General features: G+C 36.4%; 1 protein-coding gene across 1 annotated transcript in view; it reads left to right on the top strand.

Moving 5' to 3' along the window:
* LOC103603107 (coiled-coil domain-containing protein 85A-like) overlaps positions 1-27,544 on the top strand; it is a 142,521-nt gene that overhangs the window by 94,060 nt on the left and 20,917 nt on the right. Inside the window, exon 2 of the mRNA XM_008587581.1 lies at positions 4,705-4,781. Within this exon, the coding sequence (XP_008585803.1) occupies positions 4,770-4,781 (12 nt within the window). The 5' untranslated portion in view covers positions 4,705-4,769. The remainder of the gene's footprint in view (positions 1-4,704; positions 4,782-27,544) is intronic.

The raw sequence follows: 27,544 nt of genomic DNA, 5'->3' as shown, positions 1-27,544 counted from the left end.
AGAGAGGTGACAGGTGGTCAGATCACGTAGGACCCTGCTGGACTTTTTAAGGACTCTGTCTTTTATGTGGAGCAAAATGGTGAGCTACTGCAAGGTTTGAAATCAGGAATGATGTGATCAGACTTAGTATTTTATAAAAAAAACCCTGGCTGCTGTGGATTCACAATAGATTGTAAGTGAAAATAGACCTGGGGTGGAGGAAGCAAGAACTGAAGCATGGATAGGAGACTATTGTGAGGTTGGATTCTCAAGACATTTTGGAGGTAGTCAACAGACTTTCCCAATGGATGGGAGGTGGAGTGTGAGAGAGGGGAACCATGCCTAATGCTAGGGTTTTTCTTAAAAGGAAATCCTAATAGTCAAAGAGTCTAAAACTAGGTCTAAGTGTGAACAGCCAAAAAGAGCACAGGTTTTAAAATTTAAGCAGCTTGGGGGGGGGATAATTGGGTGGGGACAAGGGGTACAAAAATAATTTTGGGTAATGGGTATGCCCTTAGTACGAATCTGGCCCTTACATCATGGGCAGGAGGGGTGACAATTAGGATTGTATCTCATGAATATTCTTAATAAATAATAATAATAAAAAAACTTAAGCAGTGGAAGGTGACAAGACAAACAGATCCCTGTCTCAAGCTGCTGTCACTTACCCCTTCATGACTGGATTCCAGAATATGGGTCTTTCCCGCCAGGGTCTGAGCATTGCTCTTTCATCTTCCTAGAACTTGCTTCTCCAGGATCTTTGCATAGTTGGCTTATTTGCAGGTAAAGAGAATAAGAAGTCCTCAGAGAGCTCTTTCCAGGCCATGCTCCCTAGTGTAGCTGTCTTCCCCGAATCTTTCTATCCTTATACTCTGTTTTGTTTTGTTGTCTTTATTGCACATATCACCTTCATAACATATTTTATTTGTCTGCTTTAATTGTCTGTCTTTCCCAGTGGGATGTGAGCTCCGTGAACCTCCAGATCTTGGTCTTGCTGCTACTATATCCTCAATACATAGAACAGCATCTGGCACACAGTAGATAATAACTACTGGGTGAAGAAACCCTCATGTTAAAGTAAATCATCAAGCATGCATTAAACCCCCCTGCAGGTAACACCACCAGTCAGTATGTGGGGGAATATTTTCATGTAATATATTGAAATGAAAATAAGTAACACTATGTTAACGTAGGTAGAGAAATCACAGGGCACTCAATATATGATTCATTGGCAAATGAGTGGTAAAGAAGGAAAACCGAGATTCATGGAGTGGGAAGAATTTAAAATTGTGGAATTATTGACCTTCAGGGTTAAAGGGACCAGCCCAACAGCATACATGGGTAGAAATCTTTGCAACATCTTGTTGAACTTTCTCTGAACATCTCCAGCAACACGAACCACATCATTGTACAAAGCAGTGTATTGCAATCTTTGGCAGTTCTAATTATTAGAAAGCTATTTTTCATTCTGTGAATAGGAGAATAGGGAGTATTTGACTAGGCAGAGTGGAATGAAGAGAGTACTTCTGACTAGAGGAAGGTAAAGGCGGAGACACAGAGCTAAGAAAACTCCGGGCCGGTGAGAGACTGAACAGCTTTCTGCATGGGAGGCGAGGGATAGGATATAATTATTCCATATCTCTTTCAGGTTGGCATACAGAGAGAAAGGTCTGAGAAGAGTAAAATTTGCTTCATAGATAGTGTACTAGAGTAAGACCTTATACCAAGTTTTACTTATTTAGGGCAATTAAAGTCCCATTAAAAAAAAAAATATCCTATCTCTGCCAATAAGGCAGACTGAATTAAATATCCAGGCAAATCTGAAAGTGCTGATTCCAACAAGATTTTTTTTTTAATAAGGAAAGCATCAAATTATAGTGAAAAATGTAATCACTTATATTTATGGATCTAATATGAATTCTAAGTAGGAGGCTGACCTTTGCTTGCCTGAGGAAGAAAGAGGAACACTTTTTGTCAGAACAGTAATAATTTAAAAAAATACAGTTCTGAAGTAATTTCCTTAGGGGTGTTTAAAAGCCTGTGAATTAATTTGGAACAAATTCAAGCCATGTCTTTAGAGATTGCCTATGAATTGGAAATCACGTGGCTATTGGACTCTTGCTGAGAGACTGTCTTAGTCCGTGTTGTGCTGCTATAATAGAAGACCACAGTCTGGGCAATTTATAATGAACAGAAATTTATCGGCTCATTGTTCTGAATGCTGCGAAGTTCAAGATTGAGGGCTGGAGCTCTGGAAAAGAGTCAAATGCTTATAATAACCAAGCAAATGACCATTCACCATTAAAAAAGGGAGTTAGAGAATATTTTCCAAATTCAGGAATTTAGCCCCCTTATTTTCTGAACTGACATAATACAATACTTCTGTAATTTAAGTAGAGACTTAGTGAAATCATCAAATATGTGAACTGCAAAGATTTTAAAAAGGCATAGATTAAAGTGTCTAAAGATAGCCGCTGAACTAAAACAAATTTCACTCAGTGACATTTTTCAAATATCACCTGAATCACTCTGTGTAGAGTCTTTTCAGCAGCTTTAAGTATCACAGCCTTAGCGATAGTGCAGTAGGGACAATAAAGATAAGGTGTCAATTGTGAACAAAAGAGAAACGAATTTTATTTTTCATGGTTTAAGTAGAATATTGCTGAGCAACTTTTCACTTGGATGGCCCTCATCAAGTGGTTGTTTTTCTAGAGAAAGAGAGTAGGGCTTGCAAAACTGTGTAAATTAGGCAATTTGCATTCACATCTTGATGATCTGCAAATCACTTATTCATTTGCTCCAGTAAAGCAGACTCATGAAATCAGTAATCTTGCTATTCATTTATGCTGTATACATTTTTTTTCCTTTGAAAAGTTCATAAAGCAAGTTTTAACATTTCATTAAGCTAAAAAGACAAGAGCATACCTCTAGCAAATGTCTTCAGACATTTCCTTGGCCTTGTATTTCTATCTTCCTTTTTTTTTTTGCTTGGCAAAATATATAAAAATGTTTATTTACAGTTTTCAACTGGACCTAGATTTCACAGGATTTTACTTGGCTTATAGTAGAAAAAAATTAAATAATCAATATGATAAGATGCATTTAAGTATTTATAAAATTAGCATTTATTTATTTATTTATTTTATTTATTGATTTTTTTATTATGAGTCATGAGATACAAAGCTGATTGTCACCCTATCTTCTTATATGAGGAGTGCTCATAGCTAATCTCCATTGGTATGAGGTCAGTGAGTCATTATATTAATGTCAGTGATAGAGGGTTTCTGCAAACAATTTATGAACATATGCATACTGTAAACTAGTTAGGGATGAGCTTACTTGTTACACTTGTGAATGAAGGCTGATACTTCTTATGTATTTTAGAAAATAAAAATGTCAGCTTGTTGCTTTGGAGGTCAGAGAAATCGAATTCAGTTTATATAAAAAATTTCCACATAAAAATAATAAAGTAGGGTTTTCATGATGAATTTTTGATAAGGGTATAAATCTGCATCAATATTCATCCTAACCTTGTATTTTTTGTTTTGTTTTGTTGTTTTAGTGGCGGGCTAGTATGGCGATCAGAACCCTTGACCTTGATTTTATAACACTGTGCTCTAACTGATCTAACCAACAAGCCCATAACATTGGATTGTTAGGGGCTCCAAACACTAGCCTCTTAAATGCACTACCATGTTGCCTCTTAATCTTTTGTGTTTCTTAGCTGAAGAACATGAACCCTAAGGAGATTCTGCTGCTTTAATTTTAACTATGGAAATATGCTCTGGAGGGATTCTATTGCCATGTACCTTTCACTGTCCCTGAAATATATTTGTTCTTGGTTAATGAATGAATTGCAACTATGTTACCATATGCTGAGCTTAAATATTTTTAATTTAATGAAGAAGAGTTACTGTCAGGTTGTTCCCCAAAATGAAACTCCACTTTCCTCCACATGTACCCTTTTCATGACACAAGCTATAAACTTGAAAGTTTCAGTATGGAACAGAAATTAAGCATGATGCTGATTCTGAGTTTTCAGCACATACCTGAGCTTGTGAAGAATTAAAAAAAGGAATTAATTTCAGGTCTGCCCCTGGTTTAGCTAAAAATTTGGGAAAAATTTAGGTCTCTGTCACTCTTAGCCAAAAAATCAAAATTCAGTCTAAATCTAAATAGTTAACACTTTTGTTTCCTGAATTACAGTCTTAATGTCTGTAGGTTTGTGAGAAGGATAAATCTTACTCTTAAGACCTGAAATATTTCATGCAAAAATGAAGGGAACTGGGTATTTGAATTTTATTTTTTAAGTTTCTATTTTTTAATAGGGCCTTGTAGTTTATTTTGGTTATAATTAACCAATTGTTAGTTAACCAGTTGTGTGTAGACAACTCATTGAAAACTCAAAGCACATATAATAAGGAGAAAAGAGGGAATTATTGTCCTTAAGATGTCTAGTGTTCTGAGGGCTGGTTGATGTGCAAAAGCCTGCAATCTCACAACCTATAAATTTCTCTAATACTTCTTAACACTGAAAATTGTTCAAAACTGTTTGTAGTTTCAATGGCCTCTGTTATTGTTTTTCTGGTAAGAATTTTTTTGCTTTTCGTAAATAACAGTATAATTAATCGTTACCTGACTTGAATAAATCAAGCCAGAAATATCCTGACAGTGCACTGAACAAGACCTGTGTGTATAATGTGAGTTCTTTCTTTTCAATTTTAGAATCAACCTTGTCCTATGTTAGGCAGCTGGAGGCAAGAGTAAGACAGCTGGAGGAAGAAAATCGCATGCTGCCCCAGGTGGGTGACTTTAAGAAGCTCATAGCTAGTCAGTGTCATTTGAGTTGTAGCATTTTATTTAGAATTTAAAATCTCAATTACATTTTTCTTCTGTAAATGATAGAAATCATTTTGTATATAGCCATTCATCACTGTAGAGTGTAGTTATGTTCCATGATGGCCATCATATTATCCAGATTTCTAAGTGTTATACTAAAGGATGCAGTGTCTGAAATAAGAATGTGAAGTTTGAAAGGAAGAAGAAAGGAGAAAGAGAAAATAATGTAGATAATGAAGACACTTGATAGTTCTACTCATCTACATCATGCATGTAGTTGGTGGATCTAGGGAAGGTGTTCTTATTTATATTGAAAATTTGCTAATTTACGAACTAGGCAAAGCTGTAGGTAGTTTGAAATTTTCATATTTAAATTAGTACTTTCTAAAATTCTTCGTGATATAATTGAATTCTTTAAGTGCAATAAAGAGATGACAGTAAATAACAGTTTTTACTTTGGGACTTCACTTTTCCCTGGTGAATGTAAAGTGACACTTTTTTCTGGGATATTTAAGGTCTTGACATATATTTTACTTATAAAATTGTTTCTGTGGGCTGTTAACTGGGTGAGAATGGTGTTGGTCTTTTGAGGTGGTGGTTTTCAGGAAAGGTTTTGTTGAGGAGTTGAATAAATCTTCTGATTCTAGGTTGGTTTCCTTTACAAGCATGTAGACAATAATGTATTTTAATATTTTTAAAAAGGAGTTTTCTAAGCAATTGGTCACTAGGGTTCTTTCCACATTCTGGTGATTATTTCTATTTCATAAGTGACTGAGGGAAAATTACACCTCAAACAACTAGTAAACAGTGGTTTAAATAAAAAAAAAACAGAGACTGGTTGTAGCTCAGGCAAAGAGATTCAAACATGAATGTAAGGACCCTTTAGAAGGACATTTTAGGTCTTTTTAATCTCGTTTTGTTTTTAAGCTACTTTTGCTCGTGAATGATGCTTTGCACTATTAAGTACTGTGTATAAGAATGCCTTTCTTTTTCTTTCATTGGCTAACCATCTGCCTAGAAATCATGAAATTAAATGAAATGAATCTACTTCTTTTCCTTCTCAAACTGTACATATGTTAAAGCTCATGATGACAGAAGGGATTATTTGCATCATAAATACTACTGGCAGAGTTTTTTTTTTTTTTTTCTTTCCTTCTTTGCTCTTTACTTTTCCTTCTTTCATTTTTTTTTTTTTTTTTTTTTTTTTTACCTTTTTCCTTTTATCTGGGATTTATGGTATGACTGGGCTAGTGACTTGACTGAAAACATACCTTGACTGAAAACATCTAACTTCTTTCCTGTTACAAAGAAACCTAGAAAATATAGTTAATTACGCAAGGTTATACCATCTCTCAGGCAACTGGAAATGTAAAAGAAAAGAAAGTTTAAAAAAAAATGATGTACGTTTCTTAGTTTCCCTCTGAATGGGAATTGAGGCTGACATCACATATTGAAATGCATGTATGCTGTGTTATTAAAAAAAGATGTACAACAAATGTGAAAATGATCACATGATTGATATTTAAAAATCTATAAATTGAGTGTTTGAAGTCTTGAAGGAAAATCAGAAGAGTCTTCAACTATACTTGATATTAGTGTGTATATTTAAATGCATGATACTTGCATAGTTAAGACTAGGAGAGATTAAACAACTTCTCGCATTAAAGTTCTCAATTATAAGCATTTAAATGCATTGCTATGTTGCTATCAAGGATGGTTATTTTGTTTGTTTTGGTTTGTTTTGTTTCTCCTCTGAAAAATGGCTAGGAAAGATCATGCTTCATTGAATCTAAGTTGTTACTGATGTGGGATGCACCATTATTATATGTACTACTACAAAAGAAAAAAGAAGTTGTCAATTATACCATGTCAGATTCTTGCTGATTTTAGAGATGTTAAAAATGGAAAAACAATGTTTTAGATGTAGTTAAACTGCTATTTATATGTCAAAGTACTTTAGTGCAAAGAAAATTCATTGTTTGAAATATACTATTGGACATATGCAAAGAATACAATAGATCTATTTAAGACCAAAAGCAACATTTTTGTTAAATTTCTATATCAGGGAATGTTGCCTTCATTTACAGCTAAGATAGATATAGTAGAACCACCAGTTGCAACTACTATAGATACGAACACAAACAGCAGATGAGATCTTAGGATGGAACGCAGTAAATGGATCTCAGAGAAGAGAATCAGTCACGTAAAGGGAAACTTCATGGAAGGCTGAGACTTGGACTGGATAGCACAAAGGCATATATAACTTATTCTTGGATGTTATTGGTACAAATAATGTGTGATGAGATTTCCCTGAAGAAACTATTTCTAAGTGCATGATGTAAGCTGATTTTCAAGGTCAATTCAATGGGACAAGCTGACATTTCTGCATAAATTAGTCTCAATATTTGAACACTTGATTTTCAATTATAAGAGCTTGCTCACTGTGCCTTGATTAGAGGGTCTTCTTACTACTCCCAATTTTATAAAATATGTTCATTTGCCTTTGGATAAACAGGAAGAATGTAGCTGGCAATTGAAATCTCAAGTATATCAAATACCTTTTGTGGCTGTGGACAGGTTCTTTCTTGATAGTTTAGACTTTACACTAATTATGTAAAGCATTTAAAGCATTATCCTGGAGGAAGAAATCTCTTCCGTTAATGCTTATTTTTATTCTTTATATAAAATTGTGCATAATGAACAGAAAGTTACAACTTTGCCCTAGCAATATACATATTTAAAAATAAAAAAAGGTGGATGTAATAAATGCTTGTGGATTTCTGTCTGATCAGGTACAAAGGTCTCACTTTCTTCATTTGTAAGTGTGGTTCTTCCTAGCCCAGAACAGTCTGAGCCCAAGTGTAAATAAAGGCTTATATCCATGTCTTAAACATATGCAAAGTTACTAATTTCCAGAATGAAGGGCTCTTTATTCAAGAAAAGATAGAGAAAAGCAGGGAAAATTCAGTTGGTTCTATGCAGTCATGAAGGGGAGCCCATGGCAGGTCATCGCCCAGTGAACCTATTGCTCCTTGTTCTGCCATGGTGACTGTAGTACCCCACAAGTATCACTGAGCTGAACCTTACATCCAGTTTGTGAGCACAACAATTCAAAGGTATCCTAAAGTAAGAACAGTTTCATTATTTTTAGAAAAAGCATGATTGTTTGCTAGGTATTATTTTTTGAGAGGAAAATGCCTTTTAAAAGTTGGTACAAATCTGGTTAAAGATCACCTGAACTTAGGATATTCTCTTCTGAGTACAAAAACTAACGTGAGCATTTTTTAAAGATTACAATCAAAAATATTTCAAAGTATTGCATATATATAATCTTTTATAATACACATATTGCCAAAACTGCTCAGACTGGTCTGTCAGTTCTATGCATTTTTTGATGTGATGTGAACCCCAAATGAAGATTGTATGTTACCTAAATAAATGTAGCTGCTCTGTATGAAATTTTATTAACTTTTGAATCCAGTGGGGTAGAGTCACCCACAATAACATAAGTAGGCATTTATAAATAACGGACCCAATATGGTGTAAAGTTGTAGTTTTAAGGGATTTTATATCAAAATAAAAAGAGACATTTATTTATATATACACACTTACACATAAACACAAGCTTTCTCTAGATAAAGAGTCATAGATTTTCAGAGCTGGATAGAATCTTACATATCACATAGGACAAGTCCCAATTTTAGTCAAGGTCTATCATGTTCACAGAGGTTAAGGATATAGTACTGGTCAGATAGCTACTTAAGGACTGACTCAAGATTTAGTCCTATTCAGTGTTCTTTCTGGCATATGCATAGTGCCTCCCTTGATCATTTCTCCCATTTATATAATTTAGTTAATTAAGATACTAAATCTATTTTTCTTATTGTCAAATTCATTTTTTTCAACATTTATCTTAACTGATATTGGATCTGCTTATCCATCTAAGATTTGTTAGACATTTATTCTATTCCTGACTTAAGGTTAATATTCTGTTTTTCCTAATGCCATGGTATCTATCATAAATGAAAAAAAAATTGCATTTTACTGGATCTTCTCTCTGACAAATTTCAAAAATATTTCAGAATCACAAAGTTTTATTATACATGCACAAATACTCTCACCTGAATAGAAAATTCATGCTTAATCCAAATGTGGTCAGAGACGGCCTTTCAGTTCAGAGTGAACTGGAAATGGGTGGGTAGGGAGAACAGATAGTTACAGTGGTGGTTTTAAAATTGAGTTTTAAAACTGAAATTTGATTTTTTTTGCCAAAATTCAAAAACCTTGCTTAAATCTTTCTACTCATTTCGTTGTTCTTTTCTTGATGGATTTTTTAATCCAGACATAGCCAGTATGTTTATGTGCTGCATCTGCAATGAAGTCTGTTCAACTAGAAAATATCTTTAAGTGGATGAAATTGAATATCTACCTGATGACTTTATTATAAATAAATAGTGCTGTCCTTTGAACATGTCAGTTACTATTCAGATATTATCCTGAAGTTAAACTGATGCCAGAGGAGAGGGTCTAAGGAGTCCTGATAGCCAGCCTCAACCCATCCTGTCCTCTTACCAGGTTCTTGACTCTGCCACGGGAAAGAATTCAAGAGCAGAGTCACGGTAGAAAGTGAGAACAGGTTTAATGTAATGAATAAGAGATACAGATTTCACAGAAAATGCAGCCTAGCTCCAGAAACTGAGCAGGGCATGCACAAAAGTTTAATACAAAAGTAAGAAATACACATTCACAGACCAAAGTGCAGGCTGGCTGTACAGTGAACAGCAGCTTGCCAAAGGCAAATTTGATACAAAGAGAAATACATACCTCAGGTGAAGTATGGGCTGGCTCCAAAGAGAATGAGCTATAGCCCCTCCTACCAGGATTCAGCTTTTGCAGTTTTGCTGTCTATACATATTCATGCTATCTAATGAATATTCAACTAAGAGGACAGTTCCCAGTTATGTAACCTAGTCCTGCACATACTAAGTTGGTCTCTTTTAGAGCATGCTCTTTGGTCAAATTCCACCACATGCACCAAATATATTCAAGTGTATTCTGTGCTCTCTAGTGCCTTTAGTGGGAGGTCACTCAAAGAATAAATTTCACTTAACTGAGCATGCTTAGCCATTAGGATTATATAAATCTGGATAAACTCCTCTCTACTCAGTCACTAGATTTGCATAAGTCTGCCACGTTAGTCTGTCTCCACTGTGCAGGTGCTGAAATTGGGTGCTATAGGCCACCATAGCCTAGGACTCAGGTGGGGCTTGAGTCCTAGGCGAGTGGCCTGAAACTCAGGGGAGTGGCCTAAAACCTGATCCAGGGGGACTGAGCACCTCCTATCCCAAAATTATTATTTTTAAACTAATCTCACCTATTCTGTGTTGGCTTTGGATTTTGCATCATGAAGAGGGCTAGAGACATGAAGCAAGCAGCTGGCTTCAGCTTCAATGTCAATTAAGTCCATTTGTTAAAAGTCCTACCAGGAAATCTGTTCCCTTTCATCAAATGCTCTGGCACCAACTTCTGCTTGGAAAGCACTGTATGTCCTTTGTGCCCCAAAGACCCTCCCCATAACAAACCACCCTCCTCTTCAGACCAACATCTGAGAGCCAGTTTCCAAAATCAGTAAAGGCACCCGGAACTGCCTGATGTCATATGGCTGCCCATGTGCTGTGGTATGTTTGAAAGGCAAGGCAACTCCGATCACCATGAGTGGGCCCCTTTCAGCAAATGTTTCTATTTCTGTTGTGCTAGCACACACAGAAGAATCTAATTTTAGGAATGGAAATGAAAACTCTTCTTCTCATGTAATTTGGTTACAAGTGGCCTCACAATGCAGTCTTTCAGTGCCTTGGGGAGGAGTCAGGGCTATTTCCAGAGCAGTTTCTGAACAAAGGAAAAGAACCTGTCACCGTTGCCAGAAGTGCTAAGAAGGGTACACAGAAGCTAAAGAAATCAAGCTCCTCACTTCCATGGCAACACAGCCGCAATCCAGTTTCATGTCTGCGAAGTGTTCCCTTCACCTCATGTTGGCGCTCATGCAGAGATTACCAGCGTGTTGGGCAGAGATGGGAGGATTCTCTCTGACACATAGATACCCTTTATGTGCTTTTTCTTTTTTGCCGTGGAATATTTATTTATTGTTTTTGCTTGTTTCTCGTTTTCACATTTTCTGACTCTATGTTTTGCCAATCTTTTTTTATTTTATAGGGCCATAAATGTATGGCTCTTTTAGGGTTGTAATTGCTCTGGAAAAAAAAATCAGTAACTGTTGCATGAAAAACAGAGTAATGCTTTCCAGGATGGTGGTATTCAACTATTATTTACATAGAAATTACCATTCTGGTGCTCCTGAGGAGTAACTTGTGCAGAATTATTTTTTTCTCATGAATAGCAACCCTAATTATGTTGTACAACCTGGGCAGAATCTGGATGCTACTGATAGGAAAAATTAGTTAAATCCATTAATGATTGGCTGCTGCTGGAGTCATAGTTGGGAAAAAGTGGACTCCACCAATGAATAGTGATTGTGAATTACAATTTTCTCTAAATTGACAAAATTTATATAATTAAAGAAAAGAAAAATGCTTTTATGTATAGTTCAATAGAGCTTTCAGGGAACAGATGGGAGCTACACAAGTGGTGTGGGTGTATTGGAATAGAAAAGATAAACAGATATGGAAAGTAAATTTATGGGGAAAAAGTCATGCTAGAAAACCTAAATAAATGGAGACTGGATTAAGGGAGAAGCTAAAGTCTATCAGAGAAAATATCAAAGAGTAAAATTCATAGGAAAAATATCTAAGGCAACATGGAGGTTTTCAAAATGAGGGGATTCATAACGTTCTTCTGAGATGTCCTCAAGCTTGAGGATTGTTTGAGAATCTCTGATACATAATGAGAAATCTTCATCCCAAGGAGAGACTATAGGTGAAATAGAAAAGCAAACAGAAAATATGGCAAGACCAGTTATTAAACTTATTAATAGAAGTATTGAATTCAAAAGGTACTAAATTATTAGGGACTGTGATATCAAAAATTCCTATTTAAAAGTGTTGCCTGTTTATATCTACACTAGCATGTTAATAATTCTATCACTAGGGCACATTTTAAACGTTTTTTTGATTTATAATGGCCATAAAAATGTAGCATTTTTGTTACCTGTTCTTGGCAGAATTTGTCACAAAAAATTATGGGATCCTATCAGCATTGAGGATTGCTGTGTGATAATATCAACTAGAATTGTAGATATTTGGATGAGAAGCAATACCAAGGAATATTTGGAAAAGAGAAACTAATGTTGCCTTATACTTGTAGAAATAATTTTCTGCTCTCTTTCACTATTTAAAGATGGAAAAGTCTTCCTTTCTCTAGTAGGGTAGAGAAATGCTTAATCCAAATGCTCACAGAAAGTGAAAAACATTGTGTATGTTTGATTTTGTAATTTAATTAATTAAATTTAAATGTCATTGAAGTATGGATAACAGAAAAGCAGTAAATTATGAAATCTTGGCTTCCTTGAAGCTTGTGAAGATGCTGTTATCCCTGTTAGAGCACAGTCTTACTTTGATTTTCTTTTCCTGCTGGAGGTCACTACCTCCCTGGCTGATGGGAAAGAAGTGTCTAAACCAAGCTGTTCTCCTACTCTTTCTGGTTCAGACCTTTCCTTGAATAGGTTTTAGACATTTTTCATCTCAAAGTTGTGTACTTCTAGTCTCTTTCTTTGCTATAGCCTGATCAAAGTAAACATCCTTAGAAATGTAACACATTAAAAATTAAAGTTGGTGCCTGTTAATAATTGGTAATCACATATCCTTTACATGTAAAGTAGACAAATATAAATATAATATAGGCAAATATCTATATTCTTTGACAAAATAAGACAGATCAAGTAAATTTCTAAGTGATTTGAAATTTTCTTAAATTACATTCAAAAAGCTGTCATTGTATGAAAAATAAGCAAAATGTAACAGAGTCATGTTTGGAAAGCTGAGACATAATCAGCAGTGTCTTGTACTCTGTTAGTAATCAAGTGATTAAAAGAGGCACTGTGAATTGCTAGAGAGAACACTGAATAGGGATTACAAGAACTAGTTTTTGGCCTAAGTCTATCCTTAATAGCTGCTAGACCAGGACACCCCTAACTTCTCCAAGGCTTATATACCTTGTCTATAAAAGAGAATTGTCCTAGGAGATGTGGAAGGTTCTCCTCAACTCTGCAAATCTATGACTCTGTATCCAGAGGAAGTTTGTGTTCATGTATAATATATACATGAAATAGGTAAGTCCTTCTAATTTTGGTATTAAAATCCCTTAAAACTACAACTTTACACATATTGGATCTTTTATTTACAAGTGCCTGTTTATATCATTGTGGGTTATTCTACCCTACTGGGTTCTACAAGTTAATAAGATTTTATCAGGTAGCTATTAAATCTATTTAAATAACATATGGTCATGAGTATATATGTTTGAGGCTCATACACATTGAATATACATATGGTGTTCTTGTATACTAGTCTGAACAGTTTTAGCTTATGTGTACTTTGAGAGATAATATACAATCCCCTTAATGCTTATTTTTATTTGTATTCTTTGTATAAAATCTTGTGTAATGAACATAAAGGTACTAATTTTCCCTAGCACTATCCATATTTAAAAATGAAGAAAATGGATGTAATAAATGCTTGTGGTTTTCTTTCTGTTCAGGTGCAAAGGCCTTAATATCTTCACTTGTAAATGATGAGATTGTTCTCAGCTGTTACATTTTTCAGGCCCGAGTGTAAGCAAATGATAAGGTCTATGTCTTCTACCCAGGCAAAGTTGCCAAGTCCCAGGATGAAGGGCTCTTTATTCAATAACAGAGAAAGGCAGGGAAGATAGAGTTGGCTCTATGCAGTGGTGAAGAGGAGCGCATAGCAAGTGCAAATGGAATCAGCACAGCCACCATGGCAGGTCACTGCCCAGTGAACACAGAGCTCTTTGCACTTCCATAGTCTCTATGATGTCTTACAAGGGTCACTGAGCTGTACTTTAAATCTAATTTGCAAATGCAACATTTCAAAGAGAACCCAACAGTACAAACAATCTTATTTTAGAAAATGCAGAGTTATTTTTAGGTATTAATTGAGAATAAAATACCTTTTAAAGGTTGGTACACATGGTGGTTAAAGATGACCTGAACTTAGGATATTCTCTCCTGAGCACATAAACTAATGTGAACATTTTTAAAACACCACATTTAAGAACATTTCAAACGATTGTGTACAATAAAATGAGACATGACTTTTCACAAAGGGAATTTTAAAAGTTATGATGAAAGAGAATGCCAATATAGGAAATGTTAGAAAATTAACTTTTACTTACCTCTAATTTATACCCAAACGATATGTATTCTTTATTTTAAAATGTAGCATACTTTTTGGAAATTCAATTCTGAGATAAGCCAAAATAAGTTACTATGAAAAAAAGACAACAAAGACATAAGATATCACACATTAGTTTTCCACAGTAGCTAGACTGTGGAAGATAACAAAAGAGAACCTGCATATAAATCAAAGTCAGCTGTACTTGTGATACACATAAAAAACAATGTACAGAGGAGGAAAATGTTTTTTCAAGGATAACCGATTGGTTTCATTCTGTAGACTAAAACATTGAAATAACAGCTAACAAGAAGTTGACGAGGCCTTTTTTTAGATTTTCTTATTGACGTAGAGAATGGAAGAATTGTAGGAGGTACACTCCGAGACAGTGTTCAGTGCAGCCTTTACAGTTAACAAGGAGCTCTCAGATGTTATCTTTTAGATTGAGTACCGTTGAGCCTGTATAACCTGGTAGCTGATTGAAGCACGTTTAAAGAGTCAGTATGAAGAAAGAGAGCATATTGAATAAATTACAAGCTTTAGCTTAATTGTTTTAATACTTAAGGGCCTTTGATGGCTTGGTAAATAATTCTTACTAGGAGAAGACTTAGGGTTTATTTTAGGGTTTACTTTAGACTTCTAGAAATTCTATGAAGTATCCCTACATCAACAAACAATGAAGTATTCTGAAAAACAACCCACCCATATTTGTAAGTATGGCCTTACTAAATAAGTAGACTTTGTTTCCTCAGGCCACATGAGCCCAATTTGGGGGTCACAGAGATGGTAACAGTGTTCTCCATGGGCCCTGCCCCCATAGGCCTACCTTTGGGAGCTGTTCCCCTCTCAAGGACACAGATTTTCACCTACCATCCGAAGCCTAGATTTGTGGGTTTCCAAGCTTCTCCCTCCCTGAGCCTGACTTTGGCTGTTGACTGGCTGCCACATTGATGTCCTGGTCATTTCCCACAGCTCCTATGATTGGGGCTACCACGTGTTCCAGTATTCTCTGGGCTGAGAAAATCCCCTGCCCCTTAGTTGGGTTCTACCCTATTCTAGGCCCCAAATGCATAGATGTAGCTCCTTATCCCAGGGTTCTAGTGTTAACCCCAGGAAATGGAAGTAGGAAGGAATAATTAGTCAAGAGAGCTTCTACTGAAAATTGTTGCCCCCTTTCGAAAGCACTCCATTATCCTTGATTTACGAGTGTCTACTGGTCTGATCCTTCCCTTTGGAAGAACTCCTTGTCCTTAAACTTCACAGGACCTCGTGATAATCAACTCACCTCAGGTATTTGTGATTTCAGGATGCTTAGTCAAGACATACAAATGATGAAGCCCTTTTTCAGAATTTTTATCCTCTTTGAGATTTTTGTAACTTCCGTAATATAGGTTATATAGGTTGGTATTATAGAAGCAACTGTTGAATTATTATTTTTTAAAAAGAGCAAAATGCTACTAGGAGGCAGCTAAACCCCTTACTTAAAACCCTTGGACTCATTATTTTTGTTAGGTTTATTCATCTAGCTATTATTCTTAGCAATTATATTAGGAAAAAAATGGATAGAGAAATGTACGGATTGCAGAAGAAATGTAAAGCAGACTCAAATGTGGTATAGCAAATAAAGGAGTTAAGTACTGTCTTTTCATGATCTAAAATGCCTGTCATTTGCTACAGAGCAACATGCAAGGCAGGAGTTCTATTGTTTGACAGATAACAAATAACTGATAAACTCAGGACCAGATGGGAGCCATTCTGGACTTAAATAAAAGCTGGCTCTACAAAAGGAGGCTTTTTAATAGCCAAGATATATCAGATGTTTTTGATATCCAAGGCAGGTGTGTCTTAATGCCAGTGATAGAAAAAAAATTTTTATTTAAACATTTTTATATGCTAGGAAATTTAATATCCATATCTACAGAAATCGCATAAGAGGAAAACTTAAAATGTATATTCAGAATTAAATCATATCCCAGGAAATCTGATCACAATTAAATTGTGTGGGAATGATACATCTTTATCCTTTTGAATGCCTAGCAAGTACTGAATGCCAGAAGGTAACAGAAGCTACAGTTAGAAATTGGATGACATCTTTCTGACAAAGAGTTTTAGACAAAGGGGGCTTTAACAACTTTGTTTTTTGAAATTCATTATTTTGTTTGGGACCAGCCCCTTCACTTCCCACTCCTATTTCCACTCCACTTCTGATTTAATACATGATTCCATAACCAGCAAAACTCACATGCTTTTGTCAGTAAGTTCTACAAATGGTGAGATAGTTGGTGGTGGCAGCCCATTTTTTTTGCCAATTGAAAAGGGTTTTGGAGAGGTGGATTTAAGACTGCACCCTGTAAATGGTCACTTGTGAAGAAGTGGCTCATGTGGCATTGGCTTTACTGGAGAGGATTTTCTTGGTTAAGGAAACCAGATTTCCTGAGCTTTTGACACTCAAGGAAGAGGTCAGGATGGGCAGGAGAGCATGTAAAGGCAGTTGCCCTTCAAATGTTATCACTTAAATATGCACCCTGCTCAGGACCTTGGTGTTGACAAAGTTCATGAGAATCAATCATGAGAGTATGTTAAGACATCTTTCAGTTCTAGGTAGAAGTATCTCTGGGTGGTTTCTCATGGCTGTAGATGATGCCATAATAATATATGAATCAGTAGGACTTTAACTGATCTTTAAACCAGTAGAAAATATTCAGTGTTGTTAATTGATTTTTAATACTTTATGCTTTTTATTTTAGATGTAGCATTTCTGTTAATTTCTTTCTGAAGGCATCATTCCTACTGGGTTTTAAGTGTGTGTTCGATATCATAAGTCTTTAGGACCCAAGGAGAGATATCATAAGTCATGAAAAGGAAAATTCCTTTATTTTTTATGCTGTTTCTTCTTTTAAATAATGGGGTAATAGTCGGAAGTGGACTCTTCCTTCTGTGAAAAACAGAGCTTGGGCTACAGCAGGAGTGATATTTTACAAGAATCTCTAACCTTTGTAGCTGGGTCTGACAATGCACAGGATGGAGACAATTGAGTCACCCATTGTTCCATGAAAGTTTATTTCCATCTTGAGTAGTAACCACAGTCTTAGCATCATTGGGGGCCCTGTATATGGGCCCAGCATTGAGTCCATCTTGATGATGGTTCCCATTCCAACCCAGGGCTCCCTTCATTATCTCTATTTTGCAGGTGAGAGAATGTCCACTAATGGGCAGAGGCAAGGTTTGTGTCCAGATTTTCTGTTACCACTAATCTAGTTTTCTTCCCATTTTTCTCAAACCTGTCACATGGCAAGTGTGTTTCTCTTGAAGCAAGATAGCTGTGAAAACAACACTACCACCAGCATCCAAAACAGGCCTCTGGTGTGGTATCATTGGGGTGAATTGGGAGTTAGCCAAAAAACAGGGTTTAGTTTCCAGTCCATCTATTTTAATATTCACTGTGAGATATTTTATTGCTCTAACAAAGATTTATCCAGCATGGAAAGAGCTCATCCTTTTAGCAATCTTAAAGAAATTTCTAGCCCCCAAATAAATGGTTACTTAGGAAAGAACTTTTGTGTACTTATCACTTATCTTCTGATCATCCTTGCCTCTTTCTTCAGAAACCTCCCAAACTATTCTGATCTGCAGTGACTTCTTTATTATCTGTACCAGGGGTAAAGCACCAGAGAGTAAACATATTCAAACTTGTGGACCACATGGTCTGTTGCAACTACAGCACCCATGTCTGCCATCGCAGCACAAGAATAGCAGAAAATAGCCACAGAGAATATATAAATGAATGGGTGTGGCTGTGTTCAAATAAAACTTTATTTACAAAATAGGCAGTGGACTTGAGTAACTCTGGCAGTAGTTTGCTGACCCCTGCTTGACGCTAAACTCATTTATTCACCAATTACTTTGGGTTATCTCTTTGTTGTCTTTTTAAAAAAATGATCTCTCATATTGTTTCTTAAATTTTCATGTGTACATAGAGACTTTATTATACACAAATACTCTTTTTTTGTAAGAATTTGCTGTTTATTTTTTCATTAGATTAAGTTTCTTTATCCTGTCACCCCCAAGTTATCAGTATCAGGGTTTGAAATGTGCTATGATTGAACCAGAGGAGTAGTTGAGCAAGGGGCCACGTATCCTTTCTTAAGAAACCACTTAGCTTTGGGATAGAAATGTTTTGGAGAGCAAGATGCTTTCATTTGACTAGAAAAGGCAAGACCCCTCTGTACAGGAGGGGACAATTGTTGTGGTATTATGGGATAGGAAATTTGTACTTTCAGAAACACCAATCTATGGTGACTGTAGCTGTATTTTAGGTGATTGATCATATTACTTCTGTGTCCTGACTATTCTTGCGTGTCTTAGAGAGATTGTTAGGAAAATAACATGGGGAAGGCTTGTCTTTAAAATAGATACCACATGGGTGGCAGCTTGGAAAGAACATGAATTTCTATATAGTCCTTCATGGACAAATGAAATTCTAAATCCATGTTTATCGATGAGTGCGAAAAACCATTTCTGGCTAAGGAGGAGATCTGAAATCAATTAATCTCCATTTTCCCTTAAGTAAGGTATTTTATGAAAGAATGAGAACCTGGCAGGCAACTGGTAAGAATTAAGTGAATTCTGTATTTGTCAGGTCCTTCGTATCGATATTTTTCCCTCACATAATCTTTGTCATATATGTAGTTTTTAATCATTGTGTATATGTGCTTATGAAGGAAAGGAATAGTCCTTTGGCCATTTATGCAGCGTCTGTTCATTGGGGATCTGCAAGGTACTTTGGAAGGAATGGAGAAGGACAATGGCTAGTTTTTGTCTCCAGCATGTTTTCTGTGGATCAGAACAAGACTCATAGGGAAGTGAGAAGAACCCTCACTTACTTGACTTTGTCACCAGGACTGATTGACATCAGAAGAGCCAACAGGTGGAAGAAACCTTAAGAAGATGAGCCAATGTGATGTTCAAATTGTACTCTATAAATATACACAATTATTGTTTGTCAATTAAAAATAAAATAAAACTTAAAAAAAAGATTAGCCAAATGCATTTGCAATGCTTGGATGGTGACTGATGACAACCTGGCAATTATCAAGCCTCTCTCTAGCACATAATGTTTTCCGAGTGCTTTGCAATCAGATTTATTAGTCACCCTTCACAGCCACCACATGAAGCTAATTGATAGGCTTCTCCATTTTAGCGTTGAGGACAAGTGGCTTGCTGAGGGTCAGGCAGTGAGTGGCTTATGGAGCTCATTAGTCTCTGGGTCATTTCTCTCTTGAGTTAGCAAAATACTTTTCAACATCTTTTTTTTTTTTTTTTAAGAAGTCATCTATAGCCAGTCTGGGGAACTTATTACTGGTTAACCAGATTGTTTTTCAGGATAGTACTATTGCAAAAATTCTACTTTTAAAAAGTTTCTTTTTAAAATTTGCTTTTCCTAAAGCTTCACAGTGTTACTTTTTAAAACTTTTCAGTCAATTTTTTGGAGAATTTTTTATTCCTCTGAAGTCCTTCACCCACAGACTTCAGGAAAAATAAAATGTTCTAAATGGGCAGTCTTGGTTTGGGGCATTAGCTGTGGTCAAAATTTGTATGGAAGGATGAGGTAAAACGATTTTCTTTTCCAGTGATTTATGCTATCTTTTATCCCCAGAACTTCATGTAGACTAAATAGAGGCAGTAGCCTCACTATTTGGAATAAGAAATTTATTGTTGGATTGGTACAGAGATATTCACTCAATGGTAAGTGATTAGTGGGCTTGAACTGCTTTTCTTAGTTCAACCAAAACAACCCTTAACAAATAGGGAGTAGAATTTCTGTAGGTCATGGGAAGTCTGATGTCTTGTATTGGCCATTCATTTAATTTTTTACCCTATGAATCTTTTTAGATCATTTTCTATGTACAATTACTGTTTTGGACAATGGAAATACAGTCTTGAATAAGAACGTTAAGTTTCTAACCTCATGCAGCTTACATTTTAGTAGATGGATTATTATTTTAAAAACTATAAATATGTAATACATTACCCGGAAGAGGTACTCACCATAAAGAAAACAAACGTGGAGTTACAGAACTGGAGAGTGACAGGGGTGAGAAGATATTTTACATGGAGTTAGAAAAGGCTTCTCTGAGGAAGTGTCATTTGAAGAGACCTGAATGAAGGGAGTGAGCATGGCGTGGGAAAGAATATTCTGAATTACAGACACACCAGGGACAAAATCTTAAATAGGAATGAGCGAGGCACATTTGAGAAAACAGGAGCAAGAAGGCCAATGTGGCTGGAACAGAGTGAGTGAAATGAAGAGTAACAAGAGATGAGGTTTGAGAGACAGGCAGGGAACAGACCCTGCGGGCTGTGTTGACCAAGGTCAAGTGTTTGGATTTGGGTCTGAGTTGATGGGAAGCCACTGGAGGAACTGGGCAGGGCTGTCATATCATTTGTTTACATTTTTGAAAGATCACTCTCCATGTTGGGTAGAAACCAGACTGAAGCAGGTAGGGGCAGGGAGAGGGGACATAGAGACAGGGAGAGGGGACATTAAGGAGCTAGTTTGGTAGTTTAAGAAAGCTGATGGTGGCTTGAACTAAGTGATAGGCTGGAAATGGTGAGGAGAGTTTGGGTTCACAATATATTTTGAAGTAGAGATGAATGCTTAATGACAGATTGGATGTGGAGTATAAAGGAAAGAGATTGCATATGGCTTCACAGGTTGGCCACTGACATCCCGAGAAGGAACTGTTCACAGACACTATGCAGTGAATGGTGACCCAGGGGTGGTGCAGTGTGGCAGTCTTTGGAAGAGTCAAGGGTGACTGCTTGGACTTTGATCTAAACAACTGTATGATTGGTGGTGCTGTTTACTGAGATGTGGAAGATGGGAGGAACAAATAAGGCGTGTAGGAGGATCAAGTTCTGTTTTGGACATGGCCAATTTGACATGTTGGACATCAACAAGGAGATGTCACATAAAGAGTTGGATATGTGCATTTGGAACTCAAATGAGAGGTCAGAGCTGGAAATAAAAAATTTTGGAATAGTGAAATACATACATACATGTATATTAAATATATTAAAGCTATGGGACTAAATGAAAACTTTTTGTGAATGAATGTTGAAGAAAAAAAAATATTATTCACTAAAATGAGCCTCTATAATTTGAATCTGAAAATCTTGTTTTCCATTGTAAATTATTTTTTTGTAAGGAGGTAGGGCACAAATAAGCATTTTAAAAATCACTTTATTTTCTTCCTTCCTAGCAAGAGCTGTTTGTGACAATAAGAGCTTGTCTTCCATGGTGCTTCCTTTTGCTCTGACGATGATTTTACTGAGGACAGATTTTATTTTTTCCTGCTGGCAATTTTATGACTACTGAGTATGCAGAGGTTACACTGCCTGGATTCACTGTGGCTACTCTTGTTTTTGTAAACCTTTAAGCAGAGGATCACTGTTATGTTCCGAGACAGAGCTTTCAACAGATGGCATGGGTGGAACTGCAGCCTGACAAGCAGCTGTACTTATTTGTCCTATTAATATGTACCCTAGAGAGGTAGCTGCTCTTGCATGAGGCTGACTCCTTCTGCCTCTCCCTTGGCCTCTCTCTTGTCTTGACCTTCCTACTTCGTGCAGAAGCTTTATGTACTAGAAGACTCAATGAAGAAATTAAAGACCCTTCCTTTTTCCAAAGCCAGGGCAGCAAACACCACCTCACATCATAATATTTTTTAGTCAACTCAAGTATTTATTTTAAATTGCCATTTAGATCCTGGGGCTCTAGCTCTGTGCTTGCGTTGCTCTAGGATCTGATGGCGTGCTGAGGTGTTTAACACTCTGCTCTGCAAGGCAGATGCAGTGTTAATTAGCATTACTTCTTTGCTGTTGCATCTGTCCGTCCGTACTGGCTGTTCAGTTCCATGCCCTTATACTCTCTGTCCTACTCATGTCCCCCTCTTATCCCTTTTCTATAAAGCCGACACCTAAAGGTATTTATATATATTGCTCTCAGCAACAATACCATAAGCTTTTACTATTTTATGTCAGTCTGATTGGAAAACAATTTAGATGTATTATTCTTTTTTTATAGAAATTTTAGGGTTTCTCACAGGGAATTGTATGATTGATTAATCAAAGGCAAAAGTTAAGCACATAAACTCATTACCTGGAAGCAGAATGTACGTAAATCCATTTGTCCACATTTCCTACCTATTGTTTATCAGCTGTTTTTTTTTTTTTTTTTTTTTAAACCAGGCCCCCATTGTTATTCCTTGTCTGCTGTCACTCTGGCTATGGAGATATAAAGTATTTGTTGTCTTAGTCCTTTCAAGATATTATTTTTTTCCTTCCTGGAGTTTGCCCTCTGTAATTCTTGTAAAAAGGCATCCTGCTAACCTTCTGTAATTACTTTCTCTTATAATTTTTTCCTGGAAACTATATTTATTTATCTGTCAGTTTCACCTGTACTAATAGATATTTCAAAATTACTTTCTTTTCCTTTCAAGAATATTATATTGTTTGATCGGATATTTTTATCAGTGATATAATTAATGGTCATTGCATCAAGTTAAAATCATTTACAGTTTTAATATTTTGCAAACTCTTTTATTTTACCTATCAGAAGAAAACCATTTGGAGGGTATATGTGAGAAACAGTGCTTCAGGGCTTTGTATTATTAATCACCTCTTTGATCTTGATTTTAGAAGTCTGATAAAGGAGTTAGATATACTTCCCCCTGCATTTCCGATCTTGGTTAATGGCATGACCATTTTGCTAGTACCTGACCAGAAAGCTGGGAGCCATCCTGGATTCCTCTTCCAGCCTCACTGCATCCATTCAAATAAACATTGAAGCTCGTAGGGTCCTTCCCTTTAATCCATCAGTATTGTCCTTTTTGTTCCTTTTGCTATTATTCAGTGTAGGCAATAAGTAACCATTTTTCACTTGAACTTCTTTGTTGATCTCTTAATTAGAACTTTATCCCAGCTAGTCTTGTCCCACCCAAATCATTCTCCACATTATTACCAGATTGATCTATAAAACACAGATCAGTTCCGTTACAGCTCAGGGCTCCACATAGAATAAATTTCAAATCCTTCCTATGGCATAGAAGATTCTCCATGGTCTGACACCTATATGTCACATCAGTCTCAGTTCTTGCTCACCTGTGCCTCACATTCTAGATACTCATCCTTCTAAACCACTTCTGTTTCCCTAAACATGTCACCTTGCTAAGATTTCAGGTTGTCTGAATTGAAGTTCCTGACTACTGTTACTGTGATTCCATAGACATCAATCTTAGCCATTATTTGGCATTATAAACAGGGGTGAGTGAATAAATATTACTTTCTGGTTTCCTTAGCTGTGATCCCCTGGAAATTTATAGAGTGCTTTACACCTAATGGAGTTGAGAATAATGTCCCTTTTGTTTTCACCACTTGGTGTATGGGATTGCATAGTGATTTTGATGTGAATCAGGTAATATAGTCTATTTCTACTTTTTGTCTGCTAATCATCCCCAGTGATCTTTTCAGTTGCTGTTGTAACATATTTGAGCCTAACTGTAGCCTTAGAAATTGATGTAGGTGATTCAAGATTTTCAGAATGAATGTATTTTTCTCAAATAATAATAATTGGCTAATGAGAGAAACAGTACGGGGAATTTAGGCTGTGTTTAAATTGGGTTAGATTTGCAAAATACAGACCATTAAAGAAATGTCAGTTTCACTTATTTCAGGCCATTTTTCATTCTAGAAGCGTGCTTTAGTTACTTGACAAATATTTGAGTACCTGCTAATTACCAAGTACATAGGCACACAAGTAAAGCATATATACAAATATTTTGAGATGACATATTCATACATAGATTTTGATAAACCATTAATACATTAAGTCAATGTTTCAAGATATATGAAATATTACCATTAATACATTAAGTCAATGTTTCAAGATATATGAAATATTACTGTAAAGTATAATAGGGCTTAACATTGAGTCATGTACAAGATTGTCAGCTCACTTTAAGGTGAGTGGTTACGGTGGTCATTACACCTATCTATCAAACAATGAACAGAATGTTCACATGACCATGACTTCTTCATCAGTAGAGCTGAGATTGAAAAAAGTTGCTCAGAAACCTATTCCAGGGCTGTGAGAAGAGAGAGTGGGGAGAGAGACAAAGAGGGAAAGGGAGAGAAAGAATAAAAATGAATAAGAATTAATAAGGAACCAGAATCCAGAGAGTGACATCCTGATCACACTGGTGTGGGGCAAGAAAAGCATGGGATCAAGAAGAGTGTCAGTGGGACCCAAATCCAAAGAGAAGAAAGGGAAGAAAACTGTTCTCTAGATAACTGTATTTAGCTGGATCCCTACTGTACTTTATTTATAGCATGACTTACATAGTATTCCAAAGTATGTTGCCAGTAATTCTCAACAGATCCTTTAGGTGACTTTGTAAGATCCCAAGTTTCCAAATTCTTTGGTTATTATTGTAGATACAGACTTTACGTAACTGTTGTGGCTGCTGCAGTGATGTGCCTGGAGTGGAGAAAGTCAAAGGAGCACAAAGCTCATGTTTAACCAGTGTGTACAAGTTCATCTGTATCAATTATGAATCTTAACATGTTTCTAATATGACTCCCCCAAGACCTATGAGCCATTCCAACCAACCTGGTCCTCCCTAGGATCTCCTGGATCTCCCTGGAGCCCAAGAGCCAGGGGATGAGTACACAGAATAGAAGGGGACCTCTAGGGCCCCAAACAAACAAAGAAAATGATCGTGGGGTGTAAATTATTGAGAATAGCACCAGGCCCACAGTTGGTGTCTTAATAGATATTAACATGTAGTATGAGCTCATATTAGCCAGTCAATAATCTTTCAGTTGACAGTACTTAGGGTAGAACTAACTTAGTAGGAGCTTAGTGATTGAGAACTGTTATGACTCAAGGAGTTTTCTCCCCACTGAGAGGACAATCATGTAAATGTACTACAACCCCTAGCCACATGTGAAGGAGAGAATGGTCAGAATCGTCACTATTCTGGTCCAGACTTCTTTTGCTAATTTCCCTCTGCATGTTGCATAATGTTCTCATTGACACTGGGATGTTGTTTCATGTGTCTGGGCCCTCACTTCTATTTGCTGGCGATTTTATTTTTCCTAATGTGACTTCTTAAAGTTAAGTACGAATCTTTGCCCAGCATATTGCCAAGGAAGCTTTGTTTTCTTCTATAATTTCCACAAAGCACCTTCTGCCAATTTTATTCTCTAGGTGGGACTGGTGTCCTCATTGTTGTTACAGCATGCTGAATCTCTCTGCTCCTAGAACTCTTTGTTCTTTGGACCACTGCCCTGCACCTACCCATTCTCTTTCTGCTGGTGGTGTTGTTACAGTTGGATGTTTTGGGTACTTTCGATTCTACTTCTTTTGTTACCAATAGTAATTTCTTATTTGGGAGTAGAAATATAGATGGCTTTCTACTTAGACTATTTGAGGGCCAAAGCTTAGGGAGTTTCTTTTAAATCATTTCAAGCTCCAAATTCTGTAGGCCACTTGTCCTCATATGCCAAATTTGCTATGGAGCTGTCACCAGAAATTTTGCTTTGCAGTTTTCCAACATAGTTCTCTTTCTCTAAGTCAGAGTTTCTTAACTTCAGAAATATTGGCATTTTGGGCTGGATAATTCCTTGTTGCAAGGGGACTTTCCTGTGCATTGTAAGATGTTTAGTAGCACCCTTGGCTTGTACCCACTAAATGCCAGTAGGAACTGCTCAGTTCCAACAACTAAAAATGTTTATAGACATTTTTGCCACATGTCCCCTCTGGGGGGCCAGATTGCCCTTGGTTGAGAGCTACTGCTCTAAATAATAAACATATGAAAGCAGATTGACACGTTATCAAATGTGTTGACAAGCAAAGCAAAAACATTCGTGATAATGACAGCAAATACTTACAGAGCACTTCTGTGGGCCAGGCATTGTGTTAAGAGCTCTTTTCATATGTTACCAAACCCATAGAGTGAAATATTATTGTACCATTATTAACCACATTTTATAGATAAGGAAACTGTGGCACAGAAAGGTCACATAGCTTGTCCAAAGTCATGCAGCTCATAAGTGTCAGATCAAAAATTTAAAATCAGGCCATGTAACCCCAGAGTTCATGATTTGAACTCACTGTGTTTCTCTTTTAACAAAAATTTATTGGAATAGATACCTACATGGCATTGCATGTGATATTTCCTATGGTAGGTGCTTAGAAAAAGTTTAAGTGAATAAATGAATGAATATATATAAATCCAGGAAATTATTTAATATTTTAAAGCAGTATTAAATATATTCTTTACTTCAGTTAATTTAAATGAGAGATACGCTTTACTTTGAATATATCCAACTAAATATTATCATTAAAGTAGAGGGTTTCTAGCATTTCTAAGCCTATGGGCAGAAATGTTTTAGAAAGGGTTTGCCAAGGTGACCTTTGAAGTTGCTTCTAATCTGAGTTTCTGTTTGTGTGCTAGTGCAGTTTTGAAAATATGTCAGAATGAGTCTTGACTAAACTGAACGAAATATTATTTCCCTGATGAGATTAAGCAAAGCATCTGTTCTTGCCCTATATATATTAAGGAAAGACTGAATTTTTTCTGTTTGTGTGCTAGTGCAGTTTTGAAAATATGTCAGAATGAGTCTTGACTAAACTGAACGAAATATTATTTCCCTGATGAGATTAAGCAAAGCATCTGTTCTTGCCCTATATATATTAAGGAAAGACTGAATTTACCCCACCTTCCTAAACTAGGCATGCATTCCGATAAGGTGTGAAGCATTATATGATAGTTTGACCAAGCTTCAGGACTTATAAAAAATTAAACATCTTTAAGTAACAGGAAAACCACTTTAGGCAATCAATCTTCAGGTTTCCATAGTTGGCTTTTTATAATAGATATGAGGGTTGGACTCTAAATTTTTTTTTTTTTTTTTTAAGATGACTAGTAAGGGGATCTTAACCCTTGACTTGGTGTTGTCAGCACCATGCTTACCTAATGAGCTAACCAGCCATCCCTATATGGGATCTGAACCCATGGCCTTGGTGTTATCAGCACCNGAACCCTCGGAGGGAGCGCCGCCGCGCTTCCCAAGCGGCGCACCACAGCAGTGCGCCACCGGGCCGGCCCTGAATTTTTCATTTTTTAAAAAATTCCATTTTCTTCATTAGTAAATGAAACACTGTAAAGGATTTTTCTAGGTTTATTTCCTTTTTTTTTTTTTTTCCCTTTTTGTCTTTTTTACTGACCGGTAACGGGATCGCAACCCTAGGTGTTGCGCCCATACCGGGGACCGGCAACGGGATCGCAACCCTA

Source organism: Galeopterus variegatus, unplaced genomic scaffold, assembly GCF_000696425.1.
Source record: "Galeopterus variegatus unplaced genomic scaffold, G_variegatus-3.0.2 Scaffold4454, whole genome shotgun sequence".
Classification (NCBI taxonomy): Eukaryota; Metazoa; Chordata; class Mammalia; order Dermoptera; family Cynocephalidae; genus Galeopterus; species Galeopterus variegatus.
Note: the sequence above shows the minus strand (reverse complement) of the source record. Positions and strands in the feature narration are given on the sequence as shown.